The sequence below is a fragment of the Aspergillus piperis genome, assembly GCF_003184755.1.
Source record: "Aspergillus piperis CBS 112811 unplaced genomic scaffold BO85scaffold_2, whole genome shotgun sequence".
Classification (NCBI taxonomy): domain Eukaryota; kingdom Fungi; phylum Ascomycota; class Eurotiomycetes; order Eurotiales; family Aspergillaceae; genus Aspergillus; species Aspergillus piperis.
Window position 1 is genome coordinate 38,789 of NW_020291592.1, and position 18,223 is coordinate 57,011.

The 18,223-nt window shown below is 50.5% G+C and overlaps 4 protein-coding genes across 4 annotated transcripts; 1 reads left to right on the forward strand and 3 right to left on the reverse strand.

Moving 5' to 3' along the window:
• Nucleotides 1-841: 841 nt before the first annotated feature.
• On the reverse strand, nucleotides 842-4,255 carry BO85DRAFT_363109 (PAP/25A associated domain family; the record flags this gene model as incomplete). The annotated part of the gene is made up of 4 exons (XM_025655645.1): nucleotides 842-3,255; nucleotides 3,324-3,542; nucleotides 3,605-3,676; nucleotides 3,730-4,255. The coding sequence occupies 4 exons, from the start codon at nucleotides 4,253-4,255 to the stop codon at nucleotides 842-844; spliced, it is 3,231 nt and encodes a 1,076-aa protein (XP_025519427.1).
• Nucleotides 4,256-11,825: 7,570 nt separating this feature from the next.
• Nucleotides 11,826-13,536, forward strand: BO85DRAFT_362103 (uncharacterized protein; the record flags this gene model as incomplete). Its single annotated transcript, XM_025655609.1, has 5 exons — nucleotides 11,826-11,910; nucleotides 11,985-12,041; nucleotides 12,204-12,308; nucleotides 12,363-12,584; nucleotides 12,752-13,536. The coding sequence occupies 5 exons, from the start codon at nucleotides 11,826-11,828 to the stop codon at nucleotides 13,534-13,536; spliced, it is 1,254 nt and encodes a 417-aa protein (XP_025519428.1).
• A 505-nt stretch (nucleotides 13,537-14,041) lies between these two features.
• Nucleotides 14,042-15,757, reverse strand: BO85DRAFT_106430 (alpha/beta hydrolase). The gene has a single exon (XM_025653822.1). It carries the CDS (start codon nucleotides 15,302-15,304, stop codon nucleotides 14,333-14,335), a length of 972 nt encoding a protein of 323 aa, XP_025519429.1. The 5' UTR covers nucleotides 15,305-15,757; the 3' UTR covers nucleotides 14,042-14,332.
• A 100-nt stretch (nucleotides 15,758-15,857) lies between these two features.
• On the reverse strand, nucleotides 15,858-17,268 carry BO85DRAFT_363734 (DUF914 domain membrane protein; the record flags this gene model as incomplete). Its single annotated transcript, XM_025655669.1, has 3 exons — nucleotides 15,858-16,723; nucleotides 16,793-16,983; nucleotides 17,048-17,268. 3 exons carry the CDS (start codon nucleotides 17,266-17,268, stop codon nucleotides 15,858-15,860), a joined length of 1,278 nt encoding a protein of 425 aa, XP_025519430.1.
• Between the last annotated feature and the right edge of the window lie 955 nt (nucleotides 17,269-18,223).

Here is an 18,223-nt window from a genome sequence, read left to right on the forward strand (position 1 = left end):
AGATCAGCCGACACTTTCTTTTTTATCTTCCCCCTTGGAGCTCAATGGCTTCCGCGGGGATATTTCATTTGGTCTGCGTAATTTTTTTTTTTTGCGTTTCGCTGCCCTCTATGCAGCACCACTGCAGGGAGCAAGGGGAAGAGATGATACAGCCGGTATGCAAAGTCGTATGGACCCAACAGCCTGGGGGAAGCCCTCAATCACAACCCAAAGGAGTCGAATGTAAACTCCAAACCACATCAAAACAAAACCACAACGTATAAGATGAACCACGACATAGAGGACGGGGCAACATATATCATATGCAATTCTCACAAGTAACCCATGGTAACCAGCCAAACCCCCCTGACTTGCCAATTTTCCGTTATTTAACCTTGCAAAACGCCAATATTGAACATGAAAAGAGAAAAAAAAAAGGACGGATGAAAAGTGTCATGTACTTCCATAACATGTAGCAAGAAAACAAGTGCAACCGAAATCATGTCATTTGCAAGAAGAGGACGCCGCCTCATTTATACAGTACCATGGAACGTCCCTCCACTTGAACGAAGGGTTCGATAGTATACTCAAGCACTCCCCCCAAAAATAAACGCACTTGTAAAACCGTAGCACAGGCAGTACAATAGCCATGCATGTAACAGGCTATATGGCCGCCAGGGAGCTCTCTACCCGATGCTGGTTCAGTCAACAGACCAACCCGGTATGTGTTCCCCAACCAAGCACAACAATGGCTCAGCTTGGCCGGAGGTATCGCGCGTGCGGCCTGTGCTGAATAAGACTGCTGGAGGCAACGCAACACGGACAACAGATAATGCTCACGATGACACATTATCTAATGTTTTCAACCCCCCTTTCTCAATGACTCATCTGCTGGGAGGGGCTCCGCACCACTATGCAAGCCATGCCTGTGTTCTGTTGAATGTCTGGCATTCTTCTTCGGCTTCCTTTTGGTCGTCTGCCAACCACCACCGGCATGAGCGACAGCGGAGTCTGGCGTCGAACTGACCCCGTTAGACTTTCGCGATTGAGTCATGGGATGACGTTTCTCGCTGTCAGCTGGTCCAGAAGGCTGATTGTGATTCTTCGATTTCGTTTTGTGTGAAACCCCGTTGGTCCGTTCAGACGCATCCACGCCATTAGACCGCCGTTTCCCACTGGAAGGAAAGTGTGAGTCCGCCGCTGGCGATGGCCCTGTGGTCAGTGGCTTTTCCCCTGAATTTACCTGTTTCGAGCGATGATTGTCTCTATCCGCTGCTTCGTGATTCGATTGCGGCACTTTCATCTTCTCGGTATTATGCTTCAGCTGAGGTTCGGAGGTCTTTTCGGAGTTTGCGAGATGAAGGCTTTGCAACCGGCTCGAGAGCAGACTCTGCTTTGCACCGTGTCCATTAACAAAGGAATCAGCTGCTTTCCCTGTTTGGTAAATGTCAACCCCCTGGCGACCAAAGTAGGGCGGCTGGTCAATATCGACCGAGCTGTTGTCCTGGTATTCATGAGACACAGAGTCTGAGACGCTCGCTGGCGTATCCATATTCAGGTCCTCTGAATTCGACGTACAGTGGCTCATAGCCGTGTACGGATCATAGCTTTCCGCCGATACTGAGAGACGCTGTTCACTAGGGGGTACGGACCCGTCCACGATCAAGGGTCCGCTCCGATCGCCAGATGCAGCTGGTCGCGAAGTTGCACGCTGCGTCGTCGACCCTGGTTTCGTTGGCAATGCAGAGCTGTTATCTGAGGCTTGACCGGTCGCTTCACTTGCCGGAATTGACGTCATATAATCCTGAGGGTTTGCAACAAATGGCACGACGCCGCCATTTTGCAGTGCCAGTCCTACCGGAGACAGCGGCGATAGTAAAGCGTTTTGATGATACGTCTGTAGCTGCGGGGAAGTTGCAAGGTAATATCCCATATATTCATTCGGTCGGCATTCATCGAAATAGGTGGAACGAGACACGTTGGGAAGGCTGCTCGGCATAAAGGTATTGTTCTCATCGCCCTGTGTACCGTCAGGTGAGCCTGGAGCATTGCGCGCCTTCGACCCCGGCGAGCTGTCCGCCATTTGAGATATCGAATACAGCGGCGCAAAGCTCGGAAGGGAATTGACTGTTCGCGCCGGCTGTGAGTGTGCCCGGAGTGACCCACCCGGAGATCCGTTCGCAACAGAGGATCGACGCGGACTACGCCGAAGGTCCGGCATGGCAGCAGTGGCTGAAGGCGACGGCGGATTTGTGTTGCTCCCCTGCACGCCAGGAACTCCCACAGGGAGGTAGTGACTGTTGTAATACACGTTCTGGCGGTGCGGTGTGCTGAGAGGCGGATGGTTCACGGTGCCCGACCTTGATCGAGAGTCGTCGTCGCCAGAGGATTCTTGTTGCTGAGGCATTGGGAACTGAATAAACGGTTGGCGGATGAGAACCGGCGGCGGCCTCCCAGTGAGGAGCGCCTGGTTCTGCAGCTGTAGCCGCAATTCTTGCTCTTGGGCCTGAAGGATCTGTATTTGCTGATAGAGATGGTCATGCAAGAGGTACTGTGCGTGCTGTGCTTGCAAGGAAAGCTCAGAGGCGGTCATACCGTTGGGTTGACGAAAGTTACCGGATTTATTCGGTGTGTTGGAAGCCCTACGACCACCGGAGTGCCCGCCTCGGGAGAACTGATTCGAATGTCGTCCGCCACGACCTCCGCCGCGACCTCCGCGGGACGGTGGCGGTGCTGCAGTGAGCACAGGACGCGGTTGGGGCGGTGGTCTCTCCCATGAGCGTTCTTCCTCCGGTGGATATTCGTATTGTTCGCAGCAGTGCTCCAGGTTCCCTTCGGAAACGGCTTGGAATGCCCGGCGCAGCTCCATATGGACTCCTCGAAACGAAGTGTCGTCCGCTGTGTTTCCCAAATTCCGTGAAGTATTAAAAGGCTCTTCCACACATAAACGGTTGTTTTGTAGCAGATGCCAGCCTTTCGCCTCTTTCGACAAGAGCTTCCCCTCACGGACAGATATCACATGCCGTTCGTAATCGAGTTCATGACCATAGTATTTGAAGAACTGAAAGAGAAGCTCTCCGAGGCTCTGCTTGTTTTTTCGCCCATAGCCGACTAGGGAATCGAGGTCATCATCAAAAGAACAAACTATGCCGTCCGCGGTCAATTTCTTCTTATGCGGCCGAGCTTGAAGGCTCGGCAAAACAGGCGGGTCTCGCGTTTGTAGGAAATTGATTATCAGGCAAATCCACGTGTAGGAGCTTAGTGTGCCTCCAAGGCCTGTGTGCGGACAGTCAGTCGAAAACTCGCTCCAGTTGTCTGTCCCAAATCGACGACTCGACACATACCGGCATCGTTGAGGATCCTCCGTTTCGTCCAGTGCTTGATTATCATAGCCAAGGGTCGCACGCGTTCGTCAAGTTCCACATACGTCCGGACCATCCGCGTATTCTCCAGTGCCATAGTATTATTGACGTTCATGTCGCATGCTAATCGCAGCTCCGGATCCCAGATCTTCACGATAGGTACTTTGGCGTGCGATACGCAAACGACTCGTTCCATACCATCTGTACCCCAAATCATTGTCAGCGACTGCGTACACAAGGAAGGCAAATGGTGGTTCGCTTACGCCTGGCTAGTACCTCTGCCAAGAGGCATACGTGCTCAAGCTCCTTATAAGTGGTAGTTATACAGATGTCCACTGAATCATCGTTAGAACACACACATAAAGTAAGCCGCGTTACCGAAACATACCGTCCGAGTCACTTGAACACAGCTTATTCCCAGACGAGCCGAAAACGTGAACCTTGATATTGCAGCCTGGCCACTGATCATTGAAGAGCTTCTCCAACTTGCGGACTAATTGCCGTCGCCGGTCGTCGCTTTCTGCTGACGGCAGGAGCTGATCGTATACCTCCAGCATATCGGCGCTGAGTCTCTTCTCCTCCTCCGGCTCCAACCGCTCCTTGAGACCATCCTTTTCCTCCGGCAGCAGGTCGGCACCTAATGAATACGGCATTCTTCGACGGAAGAAAGCCATGGCGGTTTCATATTTGCAGCCCGAGAACTGTTTTCGCAGCGAGGGGGGAAGATGCGTAGACTCGGAGTGGGTGGAGCGAGGGGAGGTGTTTCCTTGCGGGGGCGAAGGTGACCTGGAGTGGAAAGAGATCTTTCGCGCATGTTGGTATGGGGTGGAGGGTAGGGAATTGGATTGCTGCGAAGTCAATGGCGGCCGATTCTTTGCCTCCGGAGACGTTTCTGTGGATAACTTCCACGGCATGTTCGAGGCCTTCCGTGCTGCTACCGGCGACCTTCCACCTGGGATGGAAGATAGTTTAGCATTCCCATGGGTGTCTGGGATCATATAGCGACTCCAACGTTGTTCGATCAACGTTGGCCTCTGGGGAAGAGTGGGACGAGGAAGGTCCGACGGTTTTAAGTCGTTGATGTCGAGGTCCACCTAAAATCCAACCTTGCGGGCGGAAAACAGTCCGCCACCAGCGAGTGCAGTATAATCCGTCAACGAGGGGAAGCACGGCGAGTGTCTTCGGACGGGGACAAAGGGTAACCGTAGGGAAAGCGAAAGCCGGAGACGAAGAAAGCAGTGGATTCTGTGCAGAACTCGGCCAGCGATAAGTCAGCAAAATCGCCTTTGGTGCTGCTGTGCTGTGCTATGCGCGGGCAAAAGGTGTCGCAGTCCTCGATTTGAGGAGGGGGGTGTGGGAGGGGAGGCAAAAGGCAACTCTCGCAATAGTGGACCCGCCAGAAAATGGATTGAATGGAAATCTGAAGCAGACCGGAGACAGGAGTGAATGAGGTATGGGGATTTTCCAGCGCGAGGTAAATCGGGGTAGTGGGCAGAAGGTTCACTGAGTGGACGGACCGGGCGATCGTCAAACAGATAGACGGTGTTTTAAGGGGAGGGAGCGATGGCCTCTAGCCGGGAAGAAGGGCACACTGGAAAAAACCACACAAGGCGAGCGGAAGAGTCGTATCGCGGAAGAGCAACACCGAATTTGCTCCATGTAAGGACCAGCCAGGTGATTTGAGCGAACGAATATACGAAGAATTCCAACAGGTTGCTAGGCAGGTCAATCGACGAAGCAAGCACCGAAGGGGAGGAGGGGGGGGTGATCTGCTGGTGGTGGTTGTAGTGGTAGTAGTAGTTGGTTGGTGTGGTTGCTTGGTGGTTTGCTGCAGAGGTAAGCCAAAAGCCAAAAGCCGGAGCCAGAGCCAGAGCCAGAGGGGGGGGGGGAGGGAACAACTGCAATTGCGTTCCAACGGCGGGAAACTCTGCCAGGCGTTCCGACAAGTGGGCACGGCTGGGTAACCGCCGTTTATGCTTCCAGCCCAGAGGGAACTATTATCGCTCTATGAGAGATAGACCCCTCCACACAGAAAGCCTGCGAACAACAATAGACAGGGGGCGAAAAAAAAAGGAAGAAAAGAGAAAAGAACACAAATAATAAAATAGAAGTTACAGAGCACCGGAAAGTGAAAAACAAAAACGGAATGGGGAAGAAAAAAAAAGAAAAAGAGGAAGCTATTTCCTTCCTTCCTTCCTTTTCCTTTACTTCGTTTTCCAAAAAGGAAAGAAAGGAAAAGAGTGGGAACGACTCAGGGAAAGAATGACAGTTATAGGAAGAAATCAAAGAAAAATTGAGTGTTTGCAGAAAAGAAAAGAGATGGAAAAGCACAAGGAGTCCGTTGGAGGGGTTGTTGCAGCAGAAGGGGCGAGATTCAAGAGAAAGAGAAGAATACTACCGAGCAATAGAAAGCGGAATTTGAGGATGATTGAAGAACCAACACGTTTGGAAACAGCAGTCAACTCACCTAAGCACAGAAGCAAGGAAGTAATCCCAGATAGATGACAGGTAGCCTGGTCAGTGTCCCTCCTGAAGGACTCGGGGGACTAGCCGGGGAAGGAGGAAACTACTACTAGTAAAAGCAGCAACAGCAACAACAATACTAGGAGTAGGAGTAGGAGTAGTAGTAGTAGTTCTTGTACGGAGTCCGCGGTGGTAGCGGTTGGTGGTGTTGGAGGTAAATACTACTAGTAAGTAGTACTAAGTAGGTGTGCCCCGAGGCAGGAGTAATATCGGAAGCTATTGGTCTTTTGCCAAATTAATTGCGGCGGTTGCAAATGGGGAAAAGGGAAGAATGGAAGAATTTCCTATCAATAGGGCAAGTCATGTCATCCACGATGTCTGGTTTTGATTTGTTCCAGTTGCCCCTGTTCCCCTATTCGATTTTCTGATTTTTCCACCTCTGGATTATTTCTTCGTTTCCATCCGTAGTTTCTTTATTCCCCATCGAACCCACTTCTTTCCCCTTCGCTGCCTCAGGCATATATCCCCATTATAGGATTAAGAGGTCCTGAATATCGATTACTTGACCCATTGATGATTATTGAGTAGGCAGGGTTGTTTGGTATGTATTACTACCAGTAAGTACTAGTAGTATGAGTAGAGGGGAGGAGGGAGGGTAACAAATGAGTACGTAGTTTTGTTTGGCCTATGAGACTTGTTCTCCAATCTGGTGGTCCTGCTCATATCCATCTGAAACCAAACTCCCTCTTATTATTCACTATTCATGAGGCACTCAATCGGATGCGCCATTGCACACCCATATGCTGATATCTGCTTCTACAAAATGGATATACTACGTACCTCCATGGAACCTGCAGCAATTGTCATGTTAATCCCCGTCCATGGGCTGGCCAATTGACTAGCTCAGCAGGGTGACGTGCATTCTCCGACTACTTATTACCACCGATGCATGCGACTTCTAGTCCGGCTAAATGTCCTCCGTCCTGCTTGCTGGTTTGTAAGTGCAGCCGTTCATCCCTCTTCATGATGTTAAGCAGCAAAGCGCTCCGCACCAAAAGAAGAGCGGAACGATACGGTAGTAAAAGGAGGGAGGAAGCCACGTCCCGATCGTGTCCAACACTCGAAAGTGTCTAGATAAACCCACCTCCTCTGCTTCTTTGTGTGAACCTCAATCGCTGGTACGCGGTAGAAGTCATGTTACTCGACGCCTCAAGGTTTCCAATAGTCGGTTCCTGCCACTAAGGAAGCCCGGCTGGGTTCATTGTTCTTCCCCCTTTTCTCTGCCCCGCGTTTCCCGTGCTCCTGTCAGGGAGAGTTTCAACTTTCGACTGTCTCGGCCCTTGGTCCGGTCAAATGCGTCTTGCTGGCGGCACGTGTGGCCGACGCCTCCAGTCAGCGTTCCAATGAACTAACTTCGGGCCAGTTGCCTTGGTCCACCACCTGTTTAAACACCTTCGGAAGCCCGCTTCTTCACAACGACGGTTTGTCTTGGGTCAGCTATTTAGTTTACTGGCTTGCATATTATGTCTGAAACTCCTACTCCCTTCTCCGTTCTGAGGGCCAGAATGTTGTCCCACTCTCAGCCACAACACCAACACTTGCAGTGATGATGGGGCCGATGACCCTTGACGGATCCTTCTCACATAATGGTTTGAGTTTGTATGGAGATGCGATAGAGCAGACTGCCACTCTGTTTTTTGGGGTGGGAAATATTCTCAAAAAATCAAATTTCAGCCCAATAAGCTGGTGAGTTACGAATGTATAGATAGCTCACATCGCTATGTAAAGGTGAAAGTGAGCGTAGTATAGTCGCTGCCTCGAAGTACTTTCCGATTCTCCTAGCCAGTCATACAACGTTGGCGCTCGGTCTGTGTTTCAGTAGGTTGGGTTTTGCTTGTATGGTCTTGACCTCCCTTCGTTCAGGTGACGAAAGTTGCATGCGGGAGCTGGAGTTAGCTTAGAGATGGAAAGCAATCGTAAACTGGGCACATAACAATCCCAGCAGCTATGCTTGACATCTCAACTTGATTGGCGAGATCAACTGATATATTTGGCTGGTGAGTACGTAGTACTCAGTATCTGGTTAGCTGGGGACCTCCCGAATCCAATCATTCGGGAGAAGAGCTTGATAAATTCGGACGGGGTCGTCTGCTGGCCGAAATTGGATAAGAAGACCCAGGACCCCAGAGTGGCGTAGAAGCTATTGACTCGGGTTGAGTAGCGAGAACTAACATGCACGAAAGCCAGCACGGCCAGCCACAGAGGTCATATTTCTGCAGAGGCGCGCAGCAGCTGAGCGAAACATAATATGCTCTATGATGTAGATAGTAGACGTGCAGGTTGAGTGCACATCTCTTGGCACAATCATACTAGTACTGGGTAGGACAAGTGTTTTTCCAACGGTCAATCGTCGAGTCAATTTAAGCCCCCCCATCCGATGTCGGCCGATCAAAACGCCGTAAGGACCCTTGAAGTAGTAAGTTGGGTTGTCATTTCTGTATCAGGATTATCGCCACTGGGAAAGATCCATTTCTATCCCAATGTTTCCCCGATATGTTGGATGGTGGATGATGGATGACATGCTGATCCAAGCCACTGGCAGCATGATGACGACGGACCAACCCATCTTGTGATTTGGGTATGTTCCTACCTCCTACTCGGAGCGAGCCAGGGGGGGCGGCGGTCCGAGTGTTATCCGTGTTGAACTGGCCATGCCCCACCACTAGAGACCTCCTGGATTGCGCGCCCAGGCGATACGGAGTATTTATCCAACATTACTAAGGACGTAAGGTTGAACCGTGACAGATGCCGGACTTCCCACCACTTCTTATTGGAGACAAGCAAGACTAGGCTAGTTAGTAGGCAAGAACCTCGCCGACCTTGTGATGCAGCTGCTGTCAAGGAGAGCCCGAACAGGATTGCTATGATCACATGATGTGTATATTTCGGGACAGAGACACCTTGTTGGAGATCACTTTCAAGTCCAGACGTGGAAGAGTTATTGCAACAACCATGAAAGAAAATATACACAGTTTGTATATAGTTAGGGATGTGGAATGAGATGCTAATACCCGGTGGATTTTCAAGACAAATCTGACTCGGGGGTCCGATGGAGGTGAGATGGTGTACCCGCAAGGAGTGTGGCCGACCACCGCACGCTAGCCCCCTTTGGGATTGATTAGGAGCATACCAGGTTCCAAATTTATCCCCACGAGGACCAATGACTTTGCTGATTCTGTTCAAATTCCGTTTGGTTCCAATGTCTTCGTTCTGTAGGAAGCCTTTCAAGATCTCTTTCAGACCAATGCCATCATATGAGAACCAAAGTGTAGTTTGAATCTGATCATCAAGTCATGGTAGTTTCAACTTACTATTTGATTAGTGGGATATAATACCATTTCGAAACCCGTACCAGTGTCGTACATGTATTGTTTCCTTGCAGGACAATAGTGGTACAATACATATCCCATGTCCCTGGTCGGAGTAGATAAAGACACAACCTCAGAAAAGGGGATGAATGACTGACAGGCTACTTCTGTATAAATTGCACCTTTCCGAATATCTGATATCTGGTTAAGTGCTTGGATCAGAACAAGTAGGGAGAGACAAGACATAGGGTGAAGACACCGACGAACTTTCAGAGGTCTAAAAGATAGTCGAGAGCCTCTTTCCATGGTCAGTCTGCACCTAACTAAGTACTATCTATCTAACTACTCACCAAGGTAGTCATCAAATGATGACAACTGTAAATAACATTCCAAGGCGGGTGGGACAATTCTTTGAGAGAAAAAAAAGGTTGACGGGCCGACGCTAATAGAAGCATAGGAATACAAGGTCCTTGCCCAGTGCACGAAATTTCCGGCTTCCGGCTCCTACGGAGGGGACTCCATATCTAAATGTTAAAAAGTCCGCGGTGGTGCAACTGGTTCACGGACTTTGTGTATTGAGCAGTCAAGGGAAGATATATTAGTTAGACTAAATCATACTACAAGTGAACAGATGTTCGCTACAGAAGACATTCAAATCATCGATTTCCCTGCCTTGCCATCGGTTTTGATGCTGTCAGCAAGTCACCTGCGAGGACAAACGGGTATCATGAATGTAATATCCAGTAATAGTTACCGGAAGTACATTGCCAATACAAGTGGGACTCGAGGAAACAATACCACATGGATTCATACCTGTCAATTGAAGAACAAATGATTTCCATTGATAGCCAAAGTAGTGGACGGTAAATAAAAGAGGCGTAAATTAAGGATCGTTTAATCTTCACTTATTTTACCTGCAATTCAACTACCATCTATGAAGCAGTCAAACAGATTGGAAGGTCAGATTTTAATTTTATGAGGGGGGTAAAATAAAACCAAGAAAAAGCAAAGAGAACAAGAGGAGGACCCTCGGTCGACTAGCGATTCAACAAGCCGAATCTCCATTGCCAACCAGAACAATGCAAATCCGTCCGATGCCCACCCTTTTTTTTTCTTGAACCTTTCCTAAACAGGCTGGAGACTGACGGGTTGTGTGTGCGTGTGCGGGTGGACTACTTGGGAAATACTAGCATGAGCTTGTGGTGGTGTGCGCTTTTTCTCCCAAGGTGGAGAGGACGGAGAACTCGATTCGAAATTTTTTTTTTTATCTCACACCTTTCCACCTTAAGGTTTCTTTTTGTTAATTTCCTTTTTGGACTCCGTCCCACGACCGCCATGTAATTTCTGGCGTCTGATCGATGGGGGAGGATACGTAGATAGATAGATAAATAGGATCTAGTACGGAGTTTCTATCTAGTGATGGTGATGGTGGTGGTGGTGTCCATTCCGAATGGAAGTTTGCGGATGGATTGATTGATTGATTAGTGATTAGTTTTGTAGTGAGTTGGTTAGGAGTGATAAATGGTTTCCATTATTATTACCTAGCAGCTTTTCTGGCTGGCTGTCTCTCTCTCCCTCTGAATCTGCGTTTCTTATCCCCGGGCCAGAAAAAATCATAATATCCACGCATCTCGCTTCCCTTCCCTTGCCCCCCCTCTCCCTCTCTCTCTCTCGCACCCTCTTACTCGCTCCTCTTCTTTTCTTGGTCCTCCCCTCTTCCACCCCCGGTCCTCCTCAATCTCCCTGGACGTTGCACCTCTGCTACCCGACGCCTTTCTCCTCTCCCTCCTCCCTCCCTCTTACTCACTCTCTCACTCTCACTCTCTTCCTCGCCATTCTTCTTCCCTCCCTCTCCCCCTTCCCTGTCTTATTTCCCGCACCCACCCCCACGCCTTCTCCAAACCCTTTTTAAATCCCTCACGCCAGACCTTTTATTTGTCTGTCGTGCCTCCAAAGGGTGAGAAGCCGTTCGTCTCGTCCCTGTTCTGCCTCGTTCGCTCGTGGTAGAACCGTCCGGAATTTTTTTTGGCTCCAGGAGAACACCCATTTGCTTTGGTAAGTCTACAATTTTCTATGAATTTTACCGTCCCGTACCATGGTTATTTTTATTTTATTTTTTCTTTCTTTGGGCCCAACTCGACCATGAGACATCACCTCCATGATCTCTGGAGGAACGCAAGTTCACAACTCATCCATTATATCTCTCTGCATTTGCTTGGCTTTTAATCGAAGTTGGTGTCTTGCATCAATTAAAGTTCGTTGCGTCCGCACCTCATTCCTGTCATGTGAAGAGCCCGGAAGGAAAGGGGATAAGATCGAAGGCAGGGAGAAAAAAAAAGTTCGATACCTAAGGAGTCAAATTGGGAGATCTAATAATAAGTCCGATCGATGTCATCGCTGGTCGCCATCCGCCATTTTGTCACTCCTGTGCGCTGACTCGGCCACCTGGCCCGTTTTATTTTCGGCCTCCACCTCGCTCTAGTCGCATCTTGCTTTTTTTGTCAATGCCGTTCAGATTTGTTGTCGCACCCAAAACATTTACTCACCCGTCATATCCAGACAGGCCTCTCTCGATTGCCTTCGAGCGGATCCATCCCCATCGCATCAAAGCTTGACTCCGTCCGTCATCGTACCACGTTCTCCTCCGGTAAACATGTCATACTACGAGCCTCAGGGTTGGCAGGCACCGGCCGCGCGCCAGGCCTCTTGGGAGCAACCTGCTCCCCCATCACGGTCAGGTATGGATGGCAACACACCGATTCCAACTGCGTGCATCACTGTTCTCAATACTTACGACAATTCTTCCTTACAGGATCGAGCTCCGTTTCCCAGCGTGACGAAATCCCGGCGTTTTCTTCTCAGTTTGATGGTACGAATAGCCGTCCCCTGCCTTATTTCGCCTTGTCTGGTGCCACGACCATCCAGTAGCGCGCAAGCACATACACTGTTAGCCGTGCCGGAATTTGTGGCCTGTTCCGTTCTGTGACAAACGTAAAATAAACATTGGGTTGGGTGCTAACACATCCATCAGAGGTCGACCGTGCTATCGATAACCTCGTCAAGAGTGGAAAGCTGTGGGCTGCACCCCGGAGGGATTCTATGCCCATGATGATGGGCCGTCCCTACCCCGACTACGGTATGATATTGCGAGATCACTTGATTACATTCGACACGTTCTAAACTTCAGTAGCAGATCCCCGCATGGTCAACTCCATGAGCCAGCGTCATCACTCGATCAGCGAGTTCGATTCCCGGATGCATCCCAGTCCCAATGTCCAGGGCTTCTATGCCTCTCAGCGTTTCCAGGGTCGCCCCAATGAAGTAGAGCAAATGATGCAAGCGAAGCGTCGGATGGCAGCACAGCGTGAGAGGGAGCTCCGCAACTATCACCAGGAGCAACAGTACAACCGAAGTACGTGGTAGCATCTGTCTCTGGAGCCTTTTTCTGCACCTGCATCTTTCTTCCCCAATATTCCCCATACATACTTCTTGGCCCATGTGTATTTGTTGGCTTGTATATTACGTTGGGACATGGCTCCCGCTTCGAACATGGTTTTAATTCTTTTCTTCTTCTCAAAGGCCTGCTTGCCGAAATGTCTGGAAACAAGTCCGATCGCTCCCTCAGCCCGGCCGCCATGAGCGAAGAAAGCCGCCGGGAACTACTCGCTCGTCAGCATAGGGCTTTATACGGCAACGACAGCCCTGCCTTCTTCCCTCCCACCGGTCTCGCCGACGACGGTACACGTTCCGAAAGCCAGGCAGGTGGCACGCCGACCTCCTCGACCGGCGTCCGTGGTGCCTCTCCCCGCAACGTTGATCCGTTCGGTCTCGCACAAACCCCCGTTCAGGGTGGCGCAGACAGTATCGGTCAGGCGGCCGCCGGCGCTGCCTCCTTGCAGTCGCCTTCTCGTGCCAACAGCACCTCCTCCCCCAGCTCTGCCATCAACCCTGTTTTTGGCAAATACGACGGTGCCGACCAGCCTGTAACCTCGACTTCGTCTCCCGGCGGTGCTGATTCTCCTTCATCGAGACAAGCTCCTTCCAAGTCCATGGCTGGGCCGATTGGCTCCGTTGGCCCCATCGGGACCCGTCCTCTGCCCCAGTCTCATGCGGGACAGGTCTCCAACCCAGCGCTGAACAAGCGCTCCACGACTCCTCTGCCTTCTCCCTTGGGATTCGGTTTCACTGCGGGCGATGGCGCCTCGGATCGGTCTGTTCCCTCCGTGTCGACCGCACCCTCTGCTGCGGCTGCGACCGCTGGTGTCAAGGATACATCCGGTGGAGTTGGCCTTGGCTGGGGCAACGGCAGCGGTGTCTGGGGTTCCAAGAACGGTCTCGGAGTTCAGGCATCGGTCTGGGGTTGAAAAGTAGAGGGCGGATAACTAACATCACGCATTATTTGTTCGGCATGTGTTCGCTTCTGTGCAGTGGCGTTTTAAAGAGAGGGGTTTCGTTTTGATACTATTGGGAAAAGAGCATGGTACATATTCGGAAGAGGCGGTGGTGCAAGAGTACGTCTTTTGATTTTGTCTAGCGCTCCGTCACATGTGGACTGTTAATTTGGTACATGGCTGGTTTACTGACTAGGGGACTTGGTTGGCCTGTTGGTTTCTGGAGTCGGTATTCCCCATTTGGTGTGTTTTTTTTTGTGCTTGCATTGATGGTTTGACACTGTGGTTTTGGTTTTTTATCGTTTTGATTTTCCATTGGTTCCTGCATCCTTTCCACTCTGCTTTTTTCTCTCTTTCGTCATGACCAGCCACGACCTGCCAGGTTGGGGTTTGTATTTACCTTCAGGGAGGAGTGTACGTCTCGGGCTCTTGTTTCCCACTCATTCACGGGGGGTTCAGGTGTTATTCTATCATCATTCGGGTCTGGTTGCGAGTTCGGCCGAAACGTGCGGGTTTTGTTCAGCAACTGGGCTTTTTAGTTTGGGTATGGAAAAGGTTGATTGATTTTTGTGTCTTACTGCGTTTCATGTGTTTTTTGGGGACATTGGCAAAAAAAGGAACATTCGGGGATGCAGGCAAAACATCAAAGAGTTAACGGAGTCTGATCTCATGTTTTTATCAATGGTCATATACTATTTGCCTTTTCCTTCTTCATCATCCCCCTCCCATCCGTATCCTCAGCACAGCACAGCACAGTATAGCACAGGTATCAAGCCAAAGCCTCCCTAAAAAACCGCACCAGCTTGGGCCCCGACACCTCCAACCGATCATACAAATCAAAATGGCCCATCCCAGGCACAACAAACAACTCCTTGGGCTCCCTCGCCAACCGCACCGCCTCCTCGCTATAATGCAACGTCTCCGCCTCCTCCCCAGCAATCATCAACACCGGCCTCGGCGCAATCAACCGCATAAACGCAAACGAATCATACACCACCATCCGATCATAACTCTGCAGGGGAACCCTCTGCGTCGACCGTTCATGTCTCCCCCTGCTAGTTCCATAATACTCCGCCGCTGCAGCGAAAAACGAGTCCACATTATCAACATTATCTCCTCCGTCCTGCACCATCCGCAACACCTTCTCCGCATCAAACATCTTCGGCGCCTCTTCCCCATCCCCATTCATAATCCTTCTATTCCTCTCCCCAGCCGCACCCCCCAACACCCCCCCAATCACCTCCTCCCTCTCCAATAATCCCCTCCCCACCCCACCACACTTACACATCCCCCCAACACAAGCCGCCGACACCGTCGCCACGGCCTTAATCCGCAGGTCACCCGCCGCAGCGAAACAGACGTACCCGCCCGACGCGCAGATGCCCAGCACGCCGATCCGCGTAATGTCTACCCCCGGGACAGAGGTCGAGAGATACGTCACTGCGGACTTGATGTCCTCGACGCGCTGGAAGGGGTCTTCGAGGCCCCGGGGGGTGCCGGTGCTGGTGCCTTGGTAGGCGGCGTCGAAGGTGAGGGTTGTGAAGCCTGCGAGGTGGAGGTGGGTGGCGTAGAGAGTGGTGGTTTGTTCTTTGACGCCGGTCATGGGGTGTGAGAGGATTATGGCGGGGGTTAGGGTGGTGGTGGAGGAGTTGGTTGGGGGGTGGTGGTAGAGGTGCGCGGAGAGGGTGTGTGTGGAGGAGGGGAAGGTTATGGGTTTGGGTGTGGGTGTGGGAGTAGACATAGTTATTGAGGTGGGTGAGGTGCAGTGGTAGTAAATGGATTGTACTAGGAAAGTTGTAGTGAATGATTGGATTGGATTGGTGGTGGTGGTGACGTCCAGGTCAAGGAGTAGTAGTAGCTAGTAATTATATAGTTGGTTGCTGCTTCGGAGAGTGGTCGGGAAGTCCGAAGATTTTCGGGGTTGGAGATTCTTGGTTGGCACGGGTGGATGACGACGGATATAGGTGTTAGGACGGGATTTGAGATACTGCTTGTTGTTTGTGGGATTAGTGAAGTTATCTAGTGGTGGTTAGGAATGGAAATGGGATTGAAAGCTGTGCGTTGTGGTGGATACTAGGTGTGGTGTTGGGATGATATGGAAATACAATACTACTTGGTGTATTGGATGCCACAATTAACTAAATAGTAGTAGTACTAGGTCTTACTGTGTCTGATAGTACTACTTTACTGACTGTTGTCATTGTTCAATGGTCAGAAGCAAGATAAGAAAAGTGTGTAATATACCAATGCTAGTCCCTTAATATATGATGTCGTCGTCTACCAATTCTTCTAACCTAAAGGTCTGTCTGTCGACTGGCAGGTAGCATAGGGTCTCGCTCAGAACATGTTGTAGATATGGAGTCGCTACGACTCCGCTCAGCAGCAGCCTCGATCTTTCTGCGTGCTGTAAACAGTCCCGACACGCCACGTTCCTGATTCCGTCCCAGCCAGGGTTTGCGTGCCTCTCCCAGCACGCGCCGTCCCAAGTAGTATATGAGCTGCCCGAGGATGATGAGGCCGAAAGCAATCGGGTACATCCAGTGGATTGTGTAGTGAAACACCCCCACCCCGATGAGAACACCCCAGAAGTTCATCGTCAGCATCGAGATGTTGAAGAATGCCGCGGATGACAGCCGGAATAGCAGCGGTACCATACAATAGAAAGACGCAAGACACAACGTATATCCGGTCAAGTAGATACCAACCTGGCTGTTCCAGGTCGCATTTTGGAACGAGCTACGGTCGAAAATGCCGGCCTGGATGCCATTTATGACCATGCCGTACATGGCCATTTGACCCAGGACTTCGTACACCGGGGCCGTGCTGACGAAAAACTCCTCACCCGTATTGGCAAGTCCGTAGAATGTCGCACCCAGGAGCGCGAAGAGGTCGCCCTTGATCAGGTCCCCGCGCGAATAACCCCCCTCATCGGCACCAGTGATGCGGTCCGAAGCAATCAGGACGCCCATGCCGCCAATACAGATCAGGATACCTAGCACCTGGGTGATATGGTAACGCACGCGCAGGATCGTGAAGGACACGATGACCACGACCGCAATAGCCCAGAAATTTATCAGCTGGGCACTCAGCATAGTCGTATAGCGATAGGCCAGCACAATGAAATAGTTACCTTCCACGTCGCAGAAGGCCAAAAAGATATCTATTCAAGATCCGTAATTAGAGAGACGTTGGGGAAGTGTAGGGTATTTACGTATACAGTGAGACTTACATTTCCAACCGTGCCGGAGCACCACTCGTATCCAGCCATTCAGACCATAACGGTATATGGTATATGGGGTAAAGATAGCGTTGAGCAAAAAGTAGTTGAAGAATGTCTGAAAAGCCGGAATTGAGCTTCCCTCGCTGACTAGTAGTGTACTAAAAGTGCTACAGGCAGTGTTGGTGATAGCCAGAACCTGTCTGTGTGACAAGTTAACCATCGACCACACCTTGGTGCTTCAAGCATCTTAACTGTAGCACTTACCCAAGGAAAAGGGTAATGTAGAACTCTTTTGTCGCAAGGTAAGCAAGGACATTGTCTTCTTTCTCAACATGCGTGACAGGCGCTTCTGGTAGGTAATCGGCGCTCCGAGGAGCCTCTAATATTGGCTCAACCTGCTCGGATGATTGAGCAACAGGTATGTAATTAGCGGGTGGTGGAGAGGATCTCTGAGCGGCAAGCCGAGCAGCCCTGGTATCGGACATCTCTGATAAGAGATACAAAAATTTGAGTTTTTGAGCCGGACAAACTTGAGACTGATATGGTTCTTAGGAACGACTGGGTGACTTTATAACCAAGACGAGCGCAAAGCCCCCAAAAGTCGCTCGTCTATGGCGATGGCCAATCCGGTGACAACCTGAGAGAAGCGAAGAGTTATCGAGATATAGGTGCCCGTAGGAAGATACTGCTGAAGCTGGAAGTAGATCGATCCAACGTCAAGGCTAAAGCCGAGGTCAAGGCGGGGAACATTCCTTAGGTAAGACAACCGTGGATCGGATCTCGCCGCTATCCCTTTTGCAGTATGATATGCCAGGTCGCTTCTGCAGCTATCTATACCCTGTGAGATTGTGATACCATTGAGAGCGAGCCGAGGTTGGTCACAGATGGCTCGGTATTTGATAATCAATCGTGGGATTCAATGACCCGAAGATAGATAGCTCACCGCAATGCCATAAGCACCTAATGTCTTAATGTACTTGGTGCTGCAAGATGGTTATGGCAGAGACAATAACTAAATCTAGGAAGGCGCAATGGAATTTATAGCAAGGCATTTGCAGATCGATATGCATAGCAGACTGGGAGCCAGGGATATACACGATGGAAATGAGGTTAGAAGTTATCGCCTGGTGAAGGCACAAATTTACTAGAAGAGGAAAAAGATCAGGTGATACATGTCCTAAAAGGGAAAGAAGCGGAAGCGGCTTCTAGAAAAGTGCCCGTTCCAGTCAAGTCACACCCCAGCCAGAATGGCAGCTGCTGCGCATCAAAGCTCCCTCGGATGCTGCTGGTTCAGATTTTGGGCCATTCTGGGCAGCCCTCGAGCTTGAAGTAGGCACTAAATCCGCGATGTGGGCTCGAATCAAAACCAAGTGGAGACCCTCCGACCATTTCGTTCCATTGCAGTTTCAACTTTGACAGCTTGCATTGCGATAGCCTAGT

Coding starts and splice junctions, on each gene's coding strand:
- BO85DRAFT_106430 (XM_025653822.1), bottom strand. CDS start 15,304: ATGTCTACTCCCACACCCACACCCAAACCCATAACCTTCCCCTCCTCC.